The 17,685-nt window shown below is 34.6% G+C and overlaps 1 protein-coding gene across 1 annotated transcript; it reads right to left on the reverse strand.

The window, feature by feature from the left end:
- Nucleotides 1–7,055: 7,055 nt before the first annotated feature.
- Nucleotides 7,056–15,248, reverse strand: LOC131800446 (probable cytochrome P450 4s3). The gene is made up of 4 exons (XM_059120962.1): nucleotides 14,935–15,248; nucleotides 11,157–11,610; nucleotides 10,387–11,096; nucleotides 7,056–7,300 (listed from the first exon to the last, which is right to left on the reverse strand). Exons 1-4 carry the CDS (start codon nucleotides 15,083–15,085, stop codon nucleotides 7,146–7,148), a joined length of 1,470 nt encoding a protein of 489 aa, XP_058976945.1. The 5' UTR covers nucleotides 15,086–15,248; the 3' UTR covers nucleotides 7,056–7,145.
- Nucleotides 15,249–17,685: the final 2,437 nt, after the last annotated feature.

Below are 17,685 nucleotides of genomic sequence, written 5' to 3' on the forward strand. Positions count from 1 at the left end.
CTTCTTTTCATCTATACACTATGGTAGAGGGTATAATAAAAATCGGCCCTCATTTCGATTCAGATCCGATATAAAATTTTTGGAAATTCTATGGACTTGTTTTTAACTTTGTATTGTTATAATTAGTATTTTGTTTTCCTGTAGGGTAGAAATCATCCTGTCCATATAGGACCAACATATGGTATAGAGTATAGGAAACCTTTTGACAAAAACATTAATAGTAATATCTAAATATCTCCATCAAAGTTGTGGGGTGAGATCTCCAAACGTATCCCCAAACATTTAACTTATGCTTGCTCTTTTTTAATTTTAGACTCCAAACTAAACTAATACAATTTTAAATTATTAAATAACGATGCATTTGCCTCTTTTTCGTATTATTTTTTTTTATTGTTTAAAGCACTGTGCAACTTCAGAACATGTTTTTGTGAACTTTGGATGCACACGTGTGTAGCCAAACAATCTGTTTTAATACTTCTTTGCCGATTATACTTTCGCGTTTTTCACCACAGTAAATAGAAAATATTGCCTAGGTTTTGTTAACAGACGCAGATACGAAACCTGATGTCGTCTTCCCCCTAAATGTTGGAATTTGATCTCTAAGACAAGAGACTGTCTGACTGTTTGATTCATTCGTTGTTTTGGTAAAAAGTAAATAGTGGGTCGACTGGACTTTCATCTCGAGACGTGAGAAAATAGTTCAAGCACACACCGAGTGCTTGAATCATTTGTGATAGACTGTTTACGAAATAATATGAAAAACGATGTAAATAATGTGTGTGTTTTTTTTTTTCTCGCGCAATGACGAGGCAATTTTTGCCTGGCATATACTAGGCAAAAGGAAAATAAAAACAAGTTAAAAAAGCTGTAAGTTTGACTGGGACGAACTTTGAATACACTCCACCTTTTGGAAAGAATTTGGCAATTCTCAAAAACAATAAAATCCGTTAAAAATTCTTAAAAATACCGAATGTAGCTATTACACTGGGGTCTATACGACGACATGGGCCTGCATAGGTAAGCCATTACAATATTCAAATGAGAAACTTGAATAAAACAATTCCGGTGAATAATGAACCTAAAATCATTAATATATCGAATATAGGGAGGTTCCGTTATATGGTGGCTATATGAAGACCTGGACCTGCACGACAATTTTCTGTCATAGGCTGTAGTATCAACTACGAACATCAACTACCAAATTTGAAACAATTCCGTTGGATAATGTCGCTAAAATCATCAAAGTAACGAAAAATGGGAGGTACCTGGACCTGCACAGACAATTTTCTGTCTTAGGCTTTAGTATCCATTACGAACTTCAAATACCAAATTTGAAATAATTCCGGTGAATAATATCGCTAAAATCATCAAAATACCGAATATCGGGAGGTACCGTTATACGGGCGCTATACGAAGACGTGGACCTTCACAGACAATTTTCTGTCTTAGGCTGTACTATTCACTTCAAACTTTAAATACTAAATTTGAAAGAATTCCGTTGAATGATGTCGCTAAAATCATTAAAATACCGAATATCGGTAGGTACTGTTATATGGAGGCTATACGAAGACATGGACATGCGCAGACAATTTTCTGTCCTAGGCTGTAGTATCCATTTCGAATTTTAAATACCAAATTTGAAAGAATTCCGGTAAATAATGTCGCTAACATCATCAAAATACCGAATATCAGGAGGTACTGTTATAGGGGCGCTATACGAAGACGTGGACCTGCACAGAAAATTTTCTGTCTTAGGCTGTAGCATCCATTTCGAACTACAAATACCAAATTTGAAACAATTCCGGTGAATAATGTCGCTAAAATCGTCAAAATACCGAATATGGGGAGGTACCGTTATATGAGGGCTATATGAAAACGTGGACCGACATGGCCCATTTACGAATTCTGCCCACTGGAAAATTTTAGCAAAATTTTAGCCTTCTATCTCAATTCGTTCGAAAGATAGCGTGGAGTTACAAATGGAATGACAAAGTTAATATACCCTCCATAGTGTGGGGGAGGGTATAATAAAAGAGATTTTCGCATTGCCTTGTAATAATAGATTTATTTTGAAAACAATTCTCTTGCAGATAACGTATAACGACATACTTAACGATTATTTTTCAGATGCTAGGACTTAATATTTAATGAATTTGGAATTCAGTGGTAAATGAAGGATACATGGATGGATTTTGAGATAAGTGCCAATATTGTATTGATGGTATCAGTATCTTCCTAGGGGAAGATATTGATATAATGATGATTTTTTCCTTTTTTATGGGACTTTGGAAACAATCGCATAAGTTATTGAACTTGACAAATTTGAAATGGAATATAAATGCAGCCGACGAAATTGCATATCGCTTGACTCAGAATTTTATTTTTAACGCCAACTCTCCGCAATTTTGTGTTGTAAAAAGACATGTTAGAGGTTTATTAGCTTTGTAAAGATAATTTGTAAGATAAGTTTCATAATGTTATTCAATTAAAATTTAATAATTCACGTGTCAATTACATGCAGGTTTTTTCACAGTAGTTCAATTATTATACCCTCCACCATACTATGGAGGGTATGTTAATTTTGTAAATCCGTTTGTAACTCCTCGAAATACTCATATCAGACCTAACAAAGTATATATATTCTTGATCAGCGTAAAATTCTAAGACGATTTAGCCATGTCCGTCTGTATGTATGTGCGTCTTTCTGTCTGTCTGTCTGCCTGCCCGTCAGTCTGTCTGTTGTAATCACGCTATCTTTCGAACAAATTGAGACAGAAAGCTAAAACTTTGCACATATGTATATTTTGCCAGTAGGCAGGCTAAGTTCGTAAATGGGCCATGTAGGTCCAAATTATCATATAGCCCCCATATAACGGTACCTCCCGATATTCGGTATTTTGATGATTTTAGTGACATTATTCACCGGAATTGTTTCAAATTTGGCATTTGAAGTTCGTAATGGATACTACAGCCTAAAACAGAAAAATATCTGTGCAGGTCCACGTCTTCGTATAGTCCCCATAAACCGTACCCCCCGATATTCGGTATTTTGACGGTTTTAGCGACATTATTAACCGGAATTGTTTCAAATTTGGTATTTGAAGTTCGAAATGGATACTACAGCCTAAGACAGAAAATTGTCTGTGCAGGTCCACGTCTTTGTATGGCCGCCATATAATGGTACCCACCGGAATTATTTCAAATTTGGTATTTCAAGTATTCAAATGTATACCTATCTAGTGTTAAATAAAATCCTTCAAAATGGCGGTTATCCAAAATTATAGACCTAAACTGAATATCTTAAAGCCACAACGAGTTTTACTTCTAAAGAATGTAAGTTATGAAGTAACAAACAGTACGGTCACAAATTAGAGTCAAAATCTTCAGAAATGACATTAAACTCCGCTAAATCTATATGGAGCTTATGTCAAAAACTGACAGATACTGATTTCTTTTTGTAGAGAGAATTTTATATTCAATGGGAATTCAAAATGCCAATTTAAAGTGAATTCATTGGGATGTGAGGGCTATGTCCTCAATATCCAATAACACTGTGAGAACTATACCAAATAACTTACGATTTTTGAAAAATTTCCTGTCGAATAGTGAATTGCCAAATTAGAGCAAATTTGTTAAAAAAAAAAGAACAAGTAAAATGCAATAAGTAAGTAAGGCCGGGACGAATTTTGAAGGAAGGAATTCGAAAATTTTCAAAACAATTCCGTTGAAAAATACCGAATATAGCGAGTTACCGTAATATTCGGGCCTATACGAAGACGTGAACGCAGTACTATACTCAAATACGAAACTTGAAACAATTCCGGTGAATAATGCATCTAAAATCATTAAAGTAACGAATATCGGGAGGTGCCTTTATATGGGGGACCTGCACAAACAATTTTCAATCATAGGCTGTAGTATCCGTTACGAACTTCAAATACCAAATTTGATACAATTCCGGTGAATAATGTCGTTAAAATCATCAAAATACCGAATAAAGGGAGATACCATTATATGGGACTAATACGATGACGTGGATCTGCAAAGGCAATTTTCGGTCATATGAGTATGAGTAATTTTCTGCTGAAAATTTGAAACATTTCCGGTGAAAAGTTCGAAATAAAGCATCAAAATACCGAATATCTTAAGGCAAAGTTATATAGGGAATACAACAAAACCTATGTTGCCCATACATTGCTAAATCGATTTAGAATTTTATGCTGATCAAGAATATACTTTGTGGAGTCTAAATATTATATTTCGAGGTGTTACAATCGAAATGACAAACTTAATATACCCTCCATACTATGTGAGTGAAGGGTATAAAAATGCAGCTGAACTCTTCGAAAAACTCAAAATCGTGAGATATGGTAATATGAAGACTAAATCAAACAGGGAAGCCCATTTTCAATACCAACCAATTACTCCATTCTCAGTATATCCAAAATGAAATGCCAATACTGTTCTAAAATGTGAAAATTAAATCTGGAAAATTAAGAAATTAATAATGTTATGACGCGAAGTCAGTTTTTATACCCTCCACCTTATAAAGGAGGGTCGTAGACCCCATAAAGTACTTGTGTCCATGATCAGCATACAATTCTAAGTCGATTTAACGATGTCCGTCTGCCTGTCTGTCTGTTGAAATCACGATGCAGGCCACATTATTTGGCGTAGAGCTTAAACACTTGGCAGAACAATTTGTATTATGTCTAGGATGGTTGGTATTGAAAATGAGATATATCGGTCCACGATTTGGTATAGCCGCCATATAACAGTACCTCTCGATGTTCGGTATATTGATGATTTTAGCGACACTATTCACCGGAATTGTTTCAAATTTGGTATTTGAAGTTCGTACCGGATAATACAGCCTAAGACAGAAAATTGTCTGTTAGGGTCCACGTCTTCGTATAGCCTCCATATAACGGCATCTCCTGATATTCGGTATTTTGATGATTTGCGCGAGATTATTAACCGGAATTGTTTCAAATTTGGTATTTGAAGTTCGTCACGTATACCACAGCCTATGACAGAAAATTGTCTGTGCAGGTTCACGTTTTGGTATGGCCCCCATATAATATAATAGTACCTTCCTATATCCGGTATTTTGATGATTTTTTCTATTCTTTATTCACTATATTTTTTTCAAGTTTCGCATTTGTTTTTATTTTTTTTTTTTTTTAAATTGCCAAATATGGCCGAACTTACAGTTTTTATACCCTACAACACTATGTGTTGGGGGTATTATAAGTTTGATTGGGCCAAAAATTATGTAACACCACGAAATATTGATTTCCCACATAGGAAAGTATATATGGGTCTTCCTAGCTCGCCGAGCTGAGTCGATCTAGCTATGTATGTCCGTCCGTCCGTCTGTCCGTCTGTCCGTCTGTCCATGTTAATTTGTAATCACTCTACAGGTCGCAATTATGGTCCGATCTTCACGAAATTTAAAATGGAGGTGGGGCTAGGGTCAGAATAGAACCCTATCTTCTTTGGTGATGATCGCATAATATTTAGAGGTTGAAATGGACCAAAAACTAAAAAAATTCCTGATTTTGCAGTTGCTCTACAGGTCGCAATTATAGACCAATCGACGCGGAATTTCGCATGTAGCTAGAGTTTAGGGCGGGGAAGAAGCCTACCCATTTGGGTGGTCATCGGATAATATTTAGCGGGAAAAAAGACCATATCTTTTTTGTTGAAAAAAATCAAAATTTTTCATTAAACCGCGAATATTTTAAATCCCGGCGAAATCACAAAGCCATGACAAGGTTACTTCTGATCTTTACATTGATGTTAACATCCAACAAAACGGATATATAGCAAAATATGTGCAATATATATGTTTATCAAAGAAGATATGCTTGAAAGATCTCTTATATGTCGAGAACGGCTGAACTGATTTCGACAGTTCTCATTAATTCAGAATGGCCTCTTGGCAGGAAAGGAAAAACGTCTAAAAAAATCGCATAAAAATATCTCTCTAAAGATGAAAATATTGATTTTGTAAAATTTTCTCATATTTTTTCAATTTTGTCATATTTTTGGCATATTTTCATTTTGAATTAAACATTTGGTAATATTTCTATAACTAACAAAACTAAGTAGTTAGGATATCAAGATATCATATACAGATCGCATTTATGGACCGATCCTTACGAAATTTTGCATGGGGATAAAATGAGGGTCAGAATAGAAGTCTACTCTTTTTGGAGATGATTGGCTTATATTTAGGTGTTGAAATGGACCAAAAAACTGCAAAATTGTCAGCAGGTCGTAATTATCGCCCGATCCTCACGCACATTTGAATGGGGGTTACCGCACATTGCAAAAGCCAAGCAGTTTCGGATGGCCATCCAAAAATATTCAATGTGTGAAATAGTTTGCCAACTTTTGTAGACAAAATACGAAAATGTCCATTCCAGTGACTTTTTGGAGAATTCACTTCTGACTATTTCGTTAACGCTGATTTCGTTGAAGAATATAGTCAAATGTCTGTATCTCATATAGATGTGTTTCAGTCAAAAACCAATAATAAATGTTAATCTTTTGCCACTTCTGAGAGATTATAGGTCTTTGGGAAATATTGGTTCCAGATCTAGGAAGACCATTTACGTACAACAACTACCAATAAATTGGAAATGGGTAAATTAGTTTAAGTTGCTATTATTCGAAAATTAGAGAACGAAACATGATGGTTTTCTTTTATTATTTGTCACAATATCTTGTGGAATTCTTTCGAGTATCTCGCCTATATAAACAGTATCGTTTATTATAGTGTTGTAGGGTTTTCAACGGTCAGCCCCGCTCGACTGTAGCCTTTGCTTACTTGTTTTAAGTTAAGTTTACTGACTCCAATTCAAAGACCCTTATTTTGATTCCGTTTCCAAGAGCCTAGATATGTAGAATTATATATTTAAATTAAGAAGAAATGCATTTTATATTGAACCCTTGTAATAGATAAATTAATAAAAAATGTTATTTATTTTGTTAATACAACAAATAATCATACATTCATTCATACACAATAATATTTTAAATGTTAAATACATAATTACATTTGTTTGGAATATAACTTCACATTTTGGCACTTATGCCAACAATTACAACGTTTCAAAAACCAATGCCAACTGAGTTCTTCAGCGACGTTTAACACAGACTTTAATACCATTTCCACTCTTCATTACCAGCTCCGGCAAGGGGTTGGGTTTAAAATCTTTGGCTGGTAGAAATTCAAAATTACGCAAAAGATGTGAGAGACTGCACTTCAACTCCAGCACGGCGAACTTTTGACCTAAAACAAGAAATGGAAATTTTATTATTTAAAATTAAAAAATTAAATATTAAAGGTTTGATATGTTTTATAGACCCATGAGTGACTCAGTGGAATTGTTTTGAGGTTTGCTTGGTAGTTTGGACCTCATCATAAATTTTGAAGAAAAAATGCAATATTATCGATACATTTCAAACCAAAAAAATGTCAGTTCCATTATTAAAAAAAAAAAATAATAATAAATAATAATAATAATAATAATAATAATAATAATAATAATAATAATAATAATAATAATAATAATAATAATAATAATAATAATAATAATAATAATAATAATAATAATAATAATAATAATAATAATAATAATAATAATAATAATAATAATAATAATAATAATAATAATAATAATAATAATAATAATAATAATAATAATAATAATAATAATAATAATAATAATAATAATAATAATAATAATAATAATAATAATAATAATAATAATAATAATAATAATAATAATAATAATAATAATAATAATAATAATAATAATAATAATAATAATAATAATAATAATAATAATAATAATAACAATAATAATAGTAATAATAATAATAATAATAATAATAATAATAATAATAATAATAACAATAATAATAAAAATAATAATAATAAATTATTTAAATATATTTTGACTCCTGTTACGATTATTAAAATTGCTGACCCTCTATGGAGTAGGTTCCGAAAGAATGGCCCAATATTGTCCATTTCGTATCGGATCTAAATAAATATGATATAAATATTGTGAACGGCCAGGTTTAGACTATGTTACCAATACAGTCTAAACCTTTATATGAGATATGTGATAATCTTAAGAAGATCTTAATATGTGCGTGTTCTACCAGATTTTGTGGACCGAAATATTCCATTTTCACACTTCATCTAATACAGATAAAAATATTGTTCAATTTTATGCGAAATTATAAACTCCATATTAATATCAGGTTTTAGATTGATTAGTTATAGGAAGTTGTAAAGAATCACCGACTTGTTTAAAAGGGTACCAGAAGGTGTTCACAGATATATATCATCTTCACGACAGATCATGTGTTAGCAAAAATGTTTGTATGTGTGAAATTTGAGAGAGAGTTGGATGCTTATTTCACTTTCTTTGAGTGTTTTGTTTTACAAATCTCCTATGTGAGGCAGGTACCAAATGAAATGATCCGATCTCCACCATTTATATAACCGATTTTGTGTTGACGGAAATATTGAGATGTACCAAGTCTTTATGGAATTGGATGTTAATTTCGCGTTTTATGAACTTCATGGATATTTAAAATTTTGAACCTTTGTGGCGGAGGTACCGGAGGATTGGACCGATAGATTCCACCTTAACAGCAGATCTTGTGTTACTAGGATTAATGAGATGTGTGAAACATGAAGATTTTATGATCGTTTTGGTTATTTAATATTTGACCCTTTGTGGAGGAGATACTAGAAGGAATGGTCCGATCTTTCTACCATCTTTAAATGGAATCGGATGTTAATTTCCCGTTTTGTAAGCTTCATGGATATTCAAAATTTTGACCCTTTGTGGGGGATATACTAGAAGGAGTGGACCGATTTATTCCATCTTCACAGCGGATCTTGTGTTAGTAGAAATAATGGGATGTGTGAAATATGAATGGGACCGGATGCTTATTTCGGATTTTATAACCGTTTTGGTTATTCAAAACTTTGACCCTTTGTGTGGGAGGTACCAGAAGGAGTGGTCCGATATCTACCACATTTATAACAGATCGTGTGTTGATAGAAATATTAAGACGTGGCAAGTCTGAATGGAATCTGATGTTAATTTCGCGTTTTTTGAGTTGCATGGATATTCAAAATTTTGGTCCTTTGTGGAGGAGGAGTGGACCGTTACATCCCATCTTCACAGTAGATCTTGTGTTAGTATGGGATGTGTGAAATATGAAGAAAATCGGATGCTTATTTCGGATTTTATAAGCATTTTAGTTATTTAAAATTTTGACCCTTTGTAGGGGAGGTACCAAATAGAATCGGATGTTAAATTCTCGTTTTATGAGCTTCATGGATATTCAAAATTTAGGGGAGGTACCAGAAGCAGTTGTCCGATATATTCAAACTTCACAGCAGATCTTGTGTTAGTTGAAATAATGGGATGTATGAAGTAAGAATAGAACCGAATGCTTATTTCGAATTTTTGAAACGTTTTGGTTATTAAAAGATTTGAACCTTTGGAGATACCAGAAGGAATTGTCCGATCTCTACCATCTTTGTAACAGGTGTTCATAGAAATATTGATATGTTGCAAGTTTGAATAGAATAGTATATGAATTTCATATTTTGTGAACTTCTTCAAAATTTTGACCCTTTTTAGGGGAGGGGTCAGAAGAAGTGGACCGATATATATCCTCACATTTTATAAGAGTTATGATGTCACATTTTATAAGAGTTAGAATTATTCAAATGTTGACCCTTTTGTGGGGAGGAACTTGATGGAGTTTACCGATTTTGCATATTTTCGCACTTGCAAATATTAGGTTAGTAGGTAGAGCAAAATCGGATTATCCTCCCTCTTTCTGCACAGTAAATTATTTTCTTTGAAAATATTGACGTTTTGTGGAGGAGGTACCAGAAGGAGTGGACCGATATTGCCCATCTCCAAACTCGATCTAAGTTTGACAATAGTATTACGATGTAACAAGTTTGGTTCAAATCGGATACTCCCTTCGAGAATTATCGTGCGCACCAGCCAGACAGACAGACAAAGATCTAGGGTCTAAATCCGTAATCTCGATGAGACACGTTTTGGTCCGATCATATATCGTTTTGGCGCTATTATAATACATACCCCCTGTTGCCATATGCCTGAGGGTATAACAAATTACGGATATAGACGAGAACAAGTGGCTTTTTTAGAAACTTTCAAAATATTCTTCCCAAACTTAACTTCTCTCATTTTTTTCTCACTAATAAAAAACGTTTTTTTATAAAACTAGCGATGGATTTAAAGTTCTTTGTTTTTGGAAAAACTCGTATTTCCATTTAAAGATATTTCCCCTTTTCCCCCATTCCCAACTCACCAATGCAATTACGTGGCCCGGCACTGAAGGCCACAAAGCTGAATGGATGTAGATCTTTTTCATTTTTGAAATATCTTGATGGATCGAATTTCTCGGGCTCCGGGTAGTACTGCTCATCGCGATGCACCATATAGGATAAAATACTGACACTGGCACCCTTCGGCACCGTAATTTGTCCCACCTGTAAATCTTCCTTGACCGATCGCGAATAGAATGGCACCGAGGGATATAAACGCAGAGTTTCCTTTATAATTGCCTCCAAGTACGGCATTGATTCCTTTTCCCGACCTTCAAAAGCCACAGCTTCTTCATAGGCCTGCTTTTGTACCTCGGCATGTTGTGATAGCAAATAGATGGCAAAACCAATTGCCGAACTTGTCGTATCGTGGCCTTCAAACATAAATGTATCAACTTCTTCGCGTATTTCACGATCGGTCAGGGGGACACCTTCCATTTGGGATATCAGCAGCATATCCAAGAAGGCGAAACGTTTCTTTTGTCCAAAACTATCGCAGGATTTTTCGGCCTCTAGCATACTTGTGATTTTGGAATCTTCCAACATTTTTCGCCTCAGCTTGATGACACGATCCGTTTCGTCATGCAGAATCTTCAAGCAGGCATCACGTTTACGGCCATCTTGGGTGAATTTGAAGAAGATGTTGTTTCTTTGCCAAAACGAAAATGAGCGCTTGTGTAGAATATGGCAAATTCTGAAAATAACCAAACATTTTTAAAGAAAAATCTAAAATAAATAAAATCTCTAGACTCACTGCTGCACCGCCTTCACATACTCCGATTCCGATTGCATTTGTGCATTCTTCTTAATGCCCATGGCCGTCTCACATATCACATCCAAGGCGAACAGTGTAATATACGGATAAATGTCAAATTCCCCACCCTCAACCTTTTCATCCAAACGCCTCATCAAAATTCGACAATTCTCCTCCATGGGTTCTTTAAATTCGCTCAAAATGCGAAAATGGAATGCCGGTGTAAGGAACTTTCTCCTAGTATGCCATGACTCGCCCCCATTGGTGAGAAGACCATTGCCCAACCAGGGAGTTACAATTTTATAATTGCTTGACTTGTACAGCAGATTATTGTTGCCCAACAGCTGTTTAATATCCTCTGGATCCGTAAAGAATACCATCAAATCTTTACCAAACCAAATGCGAAATGTGGAACCGTGTTTCTGACGCAGCTCCTTGAACCATGAAAGGATTTCTGAAAAGCAATGAACAAAAGAGAAGTTTGAATAAAATACATTCACATGGGAATAAATAAACAAGTAAAAAACAGCTAAGTTCAGCCCGGCCGATACCCTCCACCATTTGGAAGGAATTTGAAAATTTTTTAAAATTACCGTTTAATTGATGACCTTTATGCGAAGGCTATACGATGACGTGGACCTGCATAAGTAATTTCTTTGTCATAGGCCATAGAACCCATTAAGATTTTTAAATACGAAATTTGAAACAATTCAAAATGCCGGAGAAGGGTTATATCGTTATATGGGGGCTATACGAAGACGCGGGACCCGCATACAAAATTTGTAGCATAGGCTGTAGTACCCATTACATACTTCGAATACGAAATTTGAAACAATTCGGGTGAATAATGTGGCTAAAATAAAAAACTGATGAGGAGGTACCGTTATATCGGGCCTATACAAAAAGGTGGAGCGACATGGCCCATTTATGAACATACCTGCCTGCGAAATACACATGTGTGCAAAATTTTAGCCTACTATATCAATTCGAAAAATAGCTAGATTACAACAGGCAGACGGACAGACCGACCCACACACAGACAGGCTGACATCGCTAAATCGGCGTAGTAAAATTCTACAATGATCCGAAATATATATAATTTGTAAGGTCTATCATGAATATTTCGAGGAGTTACAAATGGAATGACAAAGCTAATATACCCTCCATTGAATTTTTTTTTTTTTTGAAGATTCTTCAACATAAATCGCGGACTGTACAAAAAAGAAAAGAAGAAATCGGCACCTATGTGCCGAAGTTACCACGAAACACTGTATGGATGAGATTTTTTATAGGTTGGCCAATATGAGTACTGTTTCTGCCAAACTGCAAAAATAAATCAATTGAAGACCTGGTCACCAATAAAATAATGAGACCATAAAATGTGACTTAAAATATATTATTGTCCGCGGTCAAACGTTGAGCCTATAGGGAAAATTAGTTTCAATGGAAGTTCTCCTTGGGCAGGCACCAAACTGAAACTGGGAAAGAAGATCAAGGTTCTTCTCGTGATTAAAGATCAAGTAGCTAGACCAAAAAATCTCATTATAAAATGTTTAATATATTTTAGTAGTCTGTAAAAGTTAGAACCTACAAGGTGACTTGAAATGTATCCCGAAACTATTTAAAAGGCCCAACAAGCAAAAAATTACCTTTTTATACCCTCCACCATACTATGGAGGGTATATTAACTTTGTCATTCCGTTTGTAACTCCTCGAAATACTCATATCAGACCCAACAAAGTATATATATTCTTGATCAGCGTAAAATTCTAAGTCGATTTTGCGATGTCCGTCTGTCTGTCTGTCTGTCTGTCTGTCTGTCTGTCTGTCTGTCCGCCTGTCTGTCTGTCTGCCCGTCTGTTGTAATCACGCTATCTTTCGAACGAATTGAGATAGAAGGCTAAAATTTTGCATACATGTTTATTTTCCGAGTAGACAGGTTAAGTTTGTAAATGGGCCATGTAGGTCCACGTTTTCATATAACGCCATATAACGGTACTTCCCGATATTCGGTATTTTGATGATTTAAGCGACATTATTCACCGGAAATGTTTCAAATTTGGTATTTGAAGTTCGAAAGGGATACTACAGCTTAAGACAGAAAATTGTCTGTGCAGATTCACGTCTTCGTATAGCCCCCATATAACGGAACCTCCCGATATTCGGTATTTTGATGATGATAGCGACATTATTCACCGGAATTGTTTCAAATTTGGTATTTGAAATTCGTAATGGGAACTACAGTCTGTGACAGAAAATTGTCTGCAGGTCCAGGTCTTCGTATAGACCCCATATATAAGTACCTCCCTATATTCGGTATTTTGTTTTACGGTATTTATTATACGGTATTTTTATTATACGGTATATATATTAACAAATAAAAATACTGTAAGTTCGGCCGAGCAAAACTTTGAATAACCTTCACTATTTGGAACGAATTAGAAAATTTTCAAAAAAATAAAATCCCTTAAAATTTCTATTAAAATCTTTAAAATACCTAATATCGGAAGGAGCCGATATATGGGGGGATATACGATATTGTGGACCTATATAGACAAATCTATGTCTGGGGGTAAAGTACTCACAAAGAACTCCTTCTGTGGATTTTCAGATAATTTCATTGGAAAATGTGGCTAACATCATTAAAATACCGAATAATGTGGGGGGGGGGGGGGGGGTACCGTTATAAGGGGGCTATTCCATATCGTGGACCTATATAGATAATTCTCTTCCGAAGTATAAAGTACTCACAAGGGACTCCTTATGTGGTATTTCAGACAATTCCATTGAAAAATATGGCTAACATCATCAAAATACCGAATATAGGGGGCCAATATAGCCCATCTTCGAACTTAATCTACCAACAGATAAAAGAGAGATGTATGCAAAATTTTAGCTTCCTATCTTAATTCGTTTAGACGGGCTGACGGACAGTGCAAAATCGTCTTAGAATTTTACGCTGACCAAGAATATATATACTTTGTTTGGTCTAAAATGATTATTTCGATGAGTTACAAACGGAATGACGAACTTAATATTCCCTCCATACTATGTATGTATAGTGGAGGGTATAAAAATATTATTATTCATATTTAGAATTTTCAAATAGTTTTCGGCTTCAAAATGTTTAGTCAAAACTCGGTAATTATTCAATTTTCGAATTTGTGCCAAACCTGAGCCGTAACAAACAAAATAACGATTGTGTTTGGATAATTACTATTTTAAGTTTTTTTTTTCGAATTATTACTTATCCAAACAAAAATGAAAAAATACCGATTTTTGTTGTTTTTTTTAAAATTTGGTGGCACAAATACGACTGATAAGATTTTCGTACCTGAAGGAGTAAACATTTATTGTTTGATAACTATGCTGATATTGGCTGTGACGAGAACAATATAAGTGTGAGCTACTATAACCCATATCACAATGTTAGATAATTTATTTGAGAAGACCTCTGCTCAACATATGTGCAGTGCTGTAGGCTCACTCCATACGCGTGTTTAAGTCAACAACTATCACCAAACACAAAACATAATGTTGTGACTTAGACCCCGATTGATGAGTGTTTAGTTAATGATAACATAGCGTCTATTTGATAGCAAAGTCCAGCATCAAAGGGAAATGTGTGTACGAGTAAACAGTAGCTAACAAACTGGTTTCAATTGAGGTTTAAATTTTTTTTGTTTTGTTATAATTTGTGTTTCTCTATATTTTTATGCAATTTTTTAAATTTCACAAATTCCATTAGTTTTTTTTTTTTTTTTCATTCAAAACTTACGTCCTTTTTTAACATTTTCAATGAGTTCACTTATCGTTGGACCCGGTATCGATGACGACCATTGCCTCAATTTTATGAATTCCATAATTTTGGGCAAGCAACGCATAAACAGAGCCCATAATGCAAAGGCTATTAGAGCCAAGGTATTCATTTTGCTAAAAAGTGCGTGTGTGTGTTTGGTTGTTTATAATTAATTTATAAAAAAAAAAAAAATTGGCACAATTTTTCTATTTCTTAGTCGAGACACGTTAAAAATAATAAACACAACGATCCGCCAACAGCTCGACGACGACGACGTCTTCGCACAATGCCAGTTAGACTGCAACTAGATCAATAGAAAGGCGGCACTCAACATAAGTACTCATTAAGTGTTTGCTATGGAGACTCTCTCAAACAACATTGCTGCCTGTCTAGGTCGGCGGACTTTGCTGCCAAAGAGAAATATTTTGAAAATTATTATCGCTTTCTCTTATTTTATTCAATTAACTAATTGAGAGCCGTTCATTGATGTAAGTTCTCGTTATCAGCTGTGTGGTTAGTGTTAATCTTAACCCAGTTTCAAACTTCATTCATGATCGAAATGTGCGTATTAGGGGTATTCAGAAAAAAAACTACTATAGCAGGGAATAGTTTTGAAAACAGTAGTGAGTATAATGCAGGAACTCTCATTCTTTATTTATGTGTCATAATTATACCCTCAGCCATATGGCTACAGAGGGTATATATCATTTGATACGGCCAAAACGTGCCTCATCGAAACAACGGTTTTAGACCCTAGGTCTCTTTGGACCAAATCCGTTTCGGGACATTTGGAGTCGATCTAGCGATGTCCGTCCGTCTGTTTGTCTGGCTGGCTGGTGCGCACGATAACTCTCGAAGGGAGCATCCGATTTGATCCTAAGTTGGTACATCGTAATATTATTGTCAAACTTCAATTGAGTTCTGAGATGGGCAATATCGGTCCACTCCTTCTGGTACCTCTCCCACAAAAGGTCGAAATTTTCAAAAAATATATTTTTTGCACATAAAGAGAAAGGATAATCCGAATTTGCTCCAACTTTGCAAATCCTAATATTTGCGTCAGTGCTAGGTCAGGTGCGAAAATGGACAATATTGGTTCACTCCATCAGGTACCTCCCACACAAAGGGTCAAAATTTGGAATAATTACAATTCTTATAAAACGTGATGTAAGAGTCCGATTGTCTTAAATTTTTATACATCCCAATAATTTTATTAACCCAAGCTCTGGTGTGAAGATGGAATGTATTGGCCCACTCCTTCTGATACATCCCCCACAAAAGGTCGAAATTTTCAAAAAATATTTTTTTGGCACAGAAAGAGAAAGGATAATCCAATTTTTCTCTAACTTCGCAAATCCTAACAGTTGCGTCAGTTTTAGGTCAGGTGCAAAAATGGATAATGTCGATCCACGCCATCAGGTGCCTCTCCCACACAAAGGGTCAAAATTTGGAATAATTACAACTCTTACAAAATATGATGTAGCAGTCGGATTGTCTTCAAATTTCACATATCCCAATAATTTTATTAACCCAAGATCTGGTATTAAGACGGAATATATCGGTCCACTCCTTCTGGTACCTCCCCCACAAAAGGTCGAAATTTTGAATATCCATTAAGCTCATACAACACGAAATTAACGTCCGATTTCATTCAGGCTTGGCACATCTCAATATTTCTATCAACACAGGGTCTGTTGTAAAGATGGTAGAGATCGGACCATTTCTTCTGGTACCTTCTCCACAAAGGTCAAAGTTTTACAAAAAACGAAAATAATAACCATCCACCTCTCTTCAAATTTCACACATACAAACTTTTTTGCTAACCCAAGATCTGTTGTGAAGATTATGTATACCTGCGAACCCCTTCTGGTACCCCACACACAAGAGGTCACAATTTTCAATGCTTTTATCTGTCATAACTTGCGAAACAAGTCAGCGGTTCCTTACATTTTCCAATATCTAAATATATGTCTCTCAACCAGAAACCTGAGATGAATATGGAATCGATGATTTCCCATAAATTGGATAAAAATGATCGATGTTCTTATAATTATGGCCATACCAATATTTTTATCGGTCGACTATATCTGGTACCTCACGTACATCTTAACGTTTTCTAAAAATTATCACATAACTCATGTAAAGTGAAGGAAGTGGTTAATATAGTCCAAACTTGGCATATCGCAATGGACAATATTGGTCAAAAGTTGGAATAGTCATAACAGAAGTCAACATTTCTTTAAATAATTGAACATTGGCTAAGGGTATACATCTGTCGGCAAAACCGGCCGATACTTTTTTATTTGTTTTGTTTTTACACGTTCCCTATTTTTCTTGGTTTTTCCTGCATACAAAAAAGTTTAATTATATTCAAGACTTTTTTTAAATTTGATAGACAATTGTATAAATATTTGATTTATTTAAAAATAAGCCTTTCTTTAAACAAATAAAAAACGTTAAATACGGACTATTTTTGATAACCTCTGCCATGTGCCAAAAAAAAAAAAAAAAAAAAAAAAAAAAAAAAAAAAAAAAAAACGTAACGAGTGCCATTATAAACTGCAAATGCCAGTGAAATCCGTTGGAAAATGCAGATAAAGTATTCTAAATACCATAGATCAGCTATACCACAACTAGATCAGAATACCAAGTATCGGGAAGTAAGGGATTGTTGTCTGCCACAGTGGTTGCTATTTATTGCGAGCATCAATTACCAAATTTGAAACAAAT

The sequence above is a fragment of the Musca domestica genome, unplaced genomic scaffold (assembly GCF_030504385.1).
Source record: "Musca domestica strain aabys unplaced genomic scaffold, Musca_domestica.polishedcontigs.V.1.1 18, whole genome shotgun sequence".
NCBI classification, from domain to species: domain Eukaryota; kingdom Metazoa; phylum Arthropoda; class Insecta; order Diptera; family Muscidae; genus Musca; species Musca domestica.

Bases quoted from the DNA above. Each gene is read 5' to 3' on its own strand.
- LOC131800446 (XM_059120962.1), bottom strand. From the start codon at position 15,085: ATGAATACCTTGGCTCTAATAGCCTTTGCATTATGGGCTCTGTTTATG. The intron at 11,611-14,934 runs GTAAGTTTTGAA...ATTGCTTTTCAG, and splicing joins TGAAAATGTTAAAAAAGGAC to AAATCCTTTCATGGTTCAAG. The intron at 7,301-10,386 runs GTGAGTTGGGAA...TTCTTGTTTTAG, and splicing joins CGGGCCACGTAATTGCATTG to GTCAAAAGTTCGCCGTGCTG.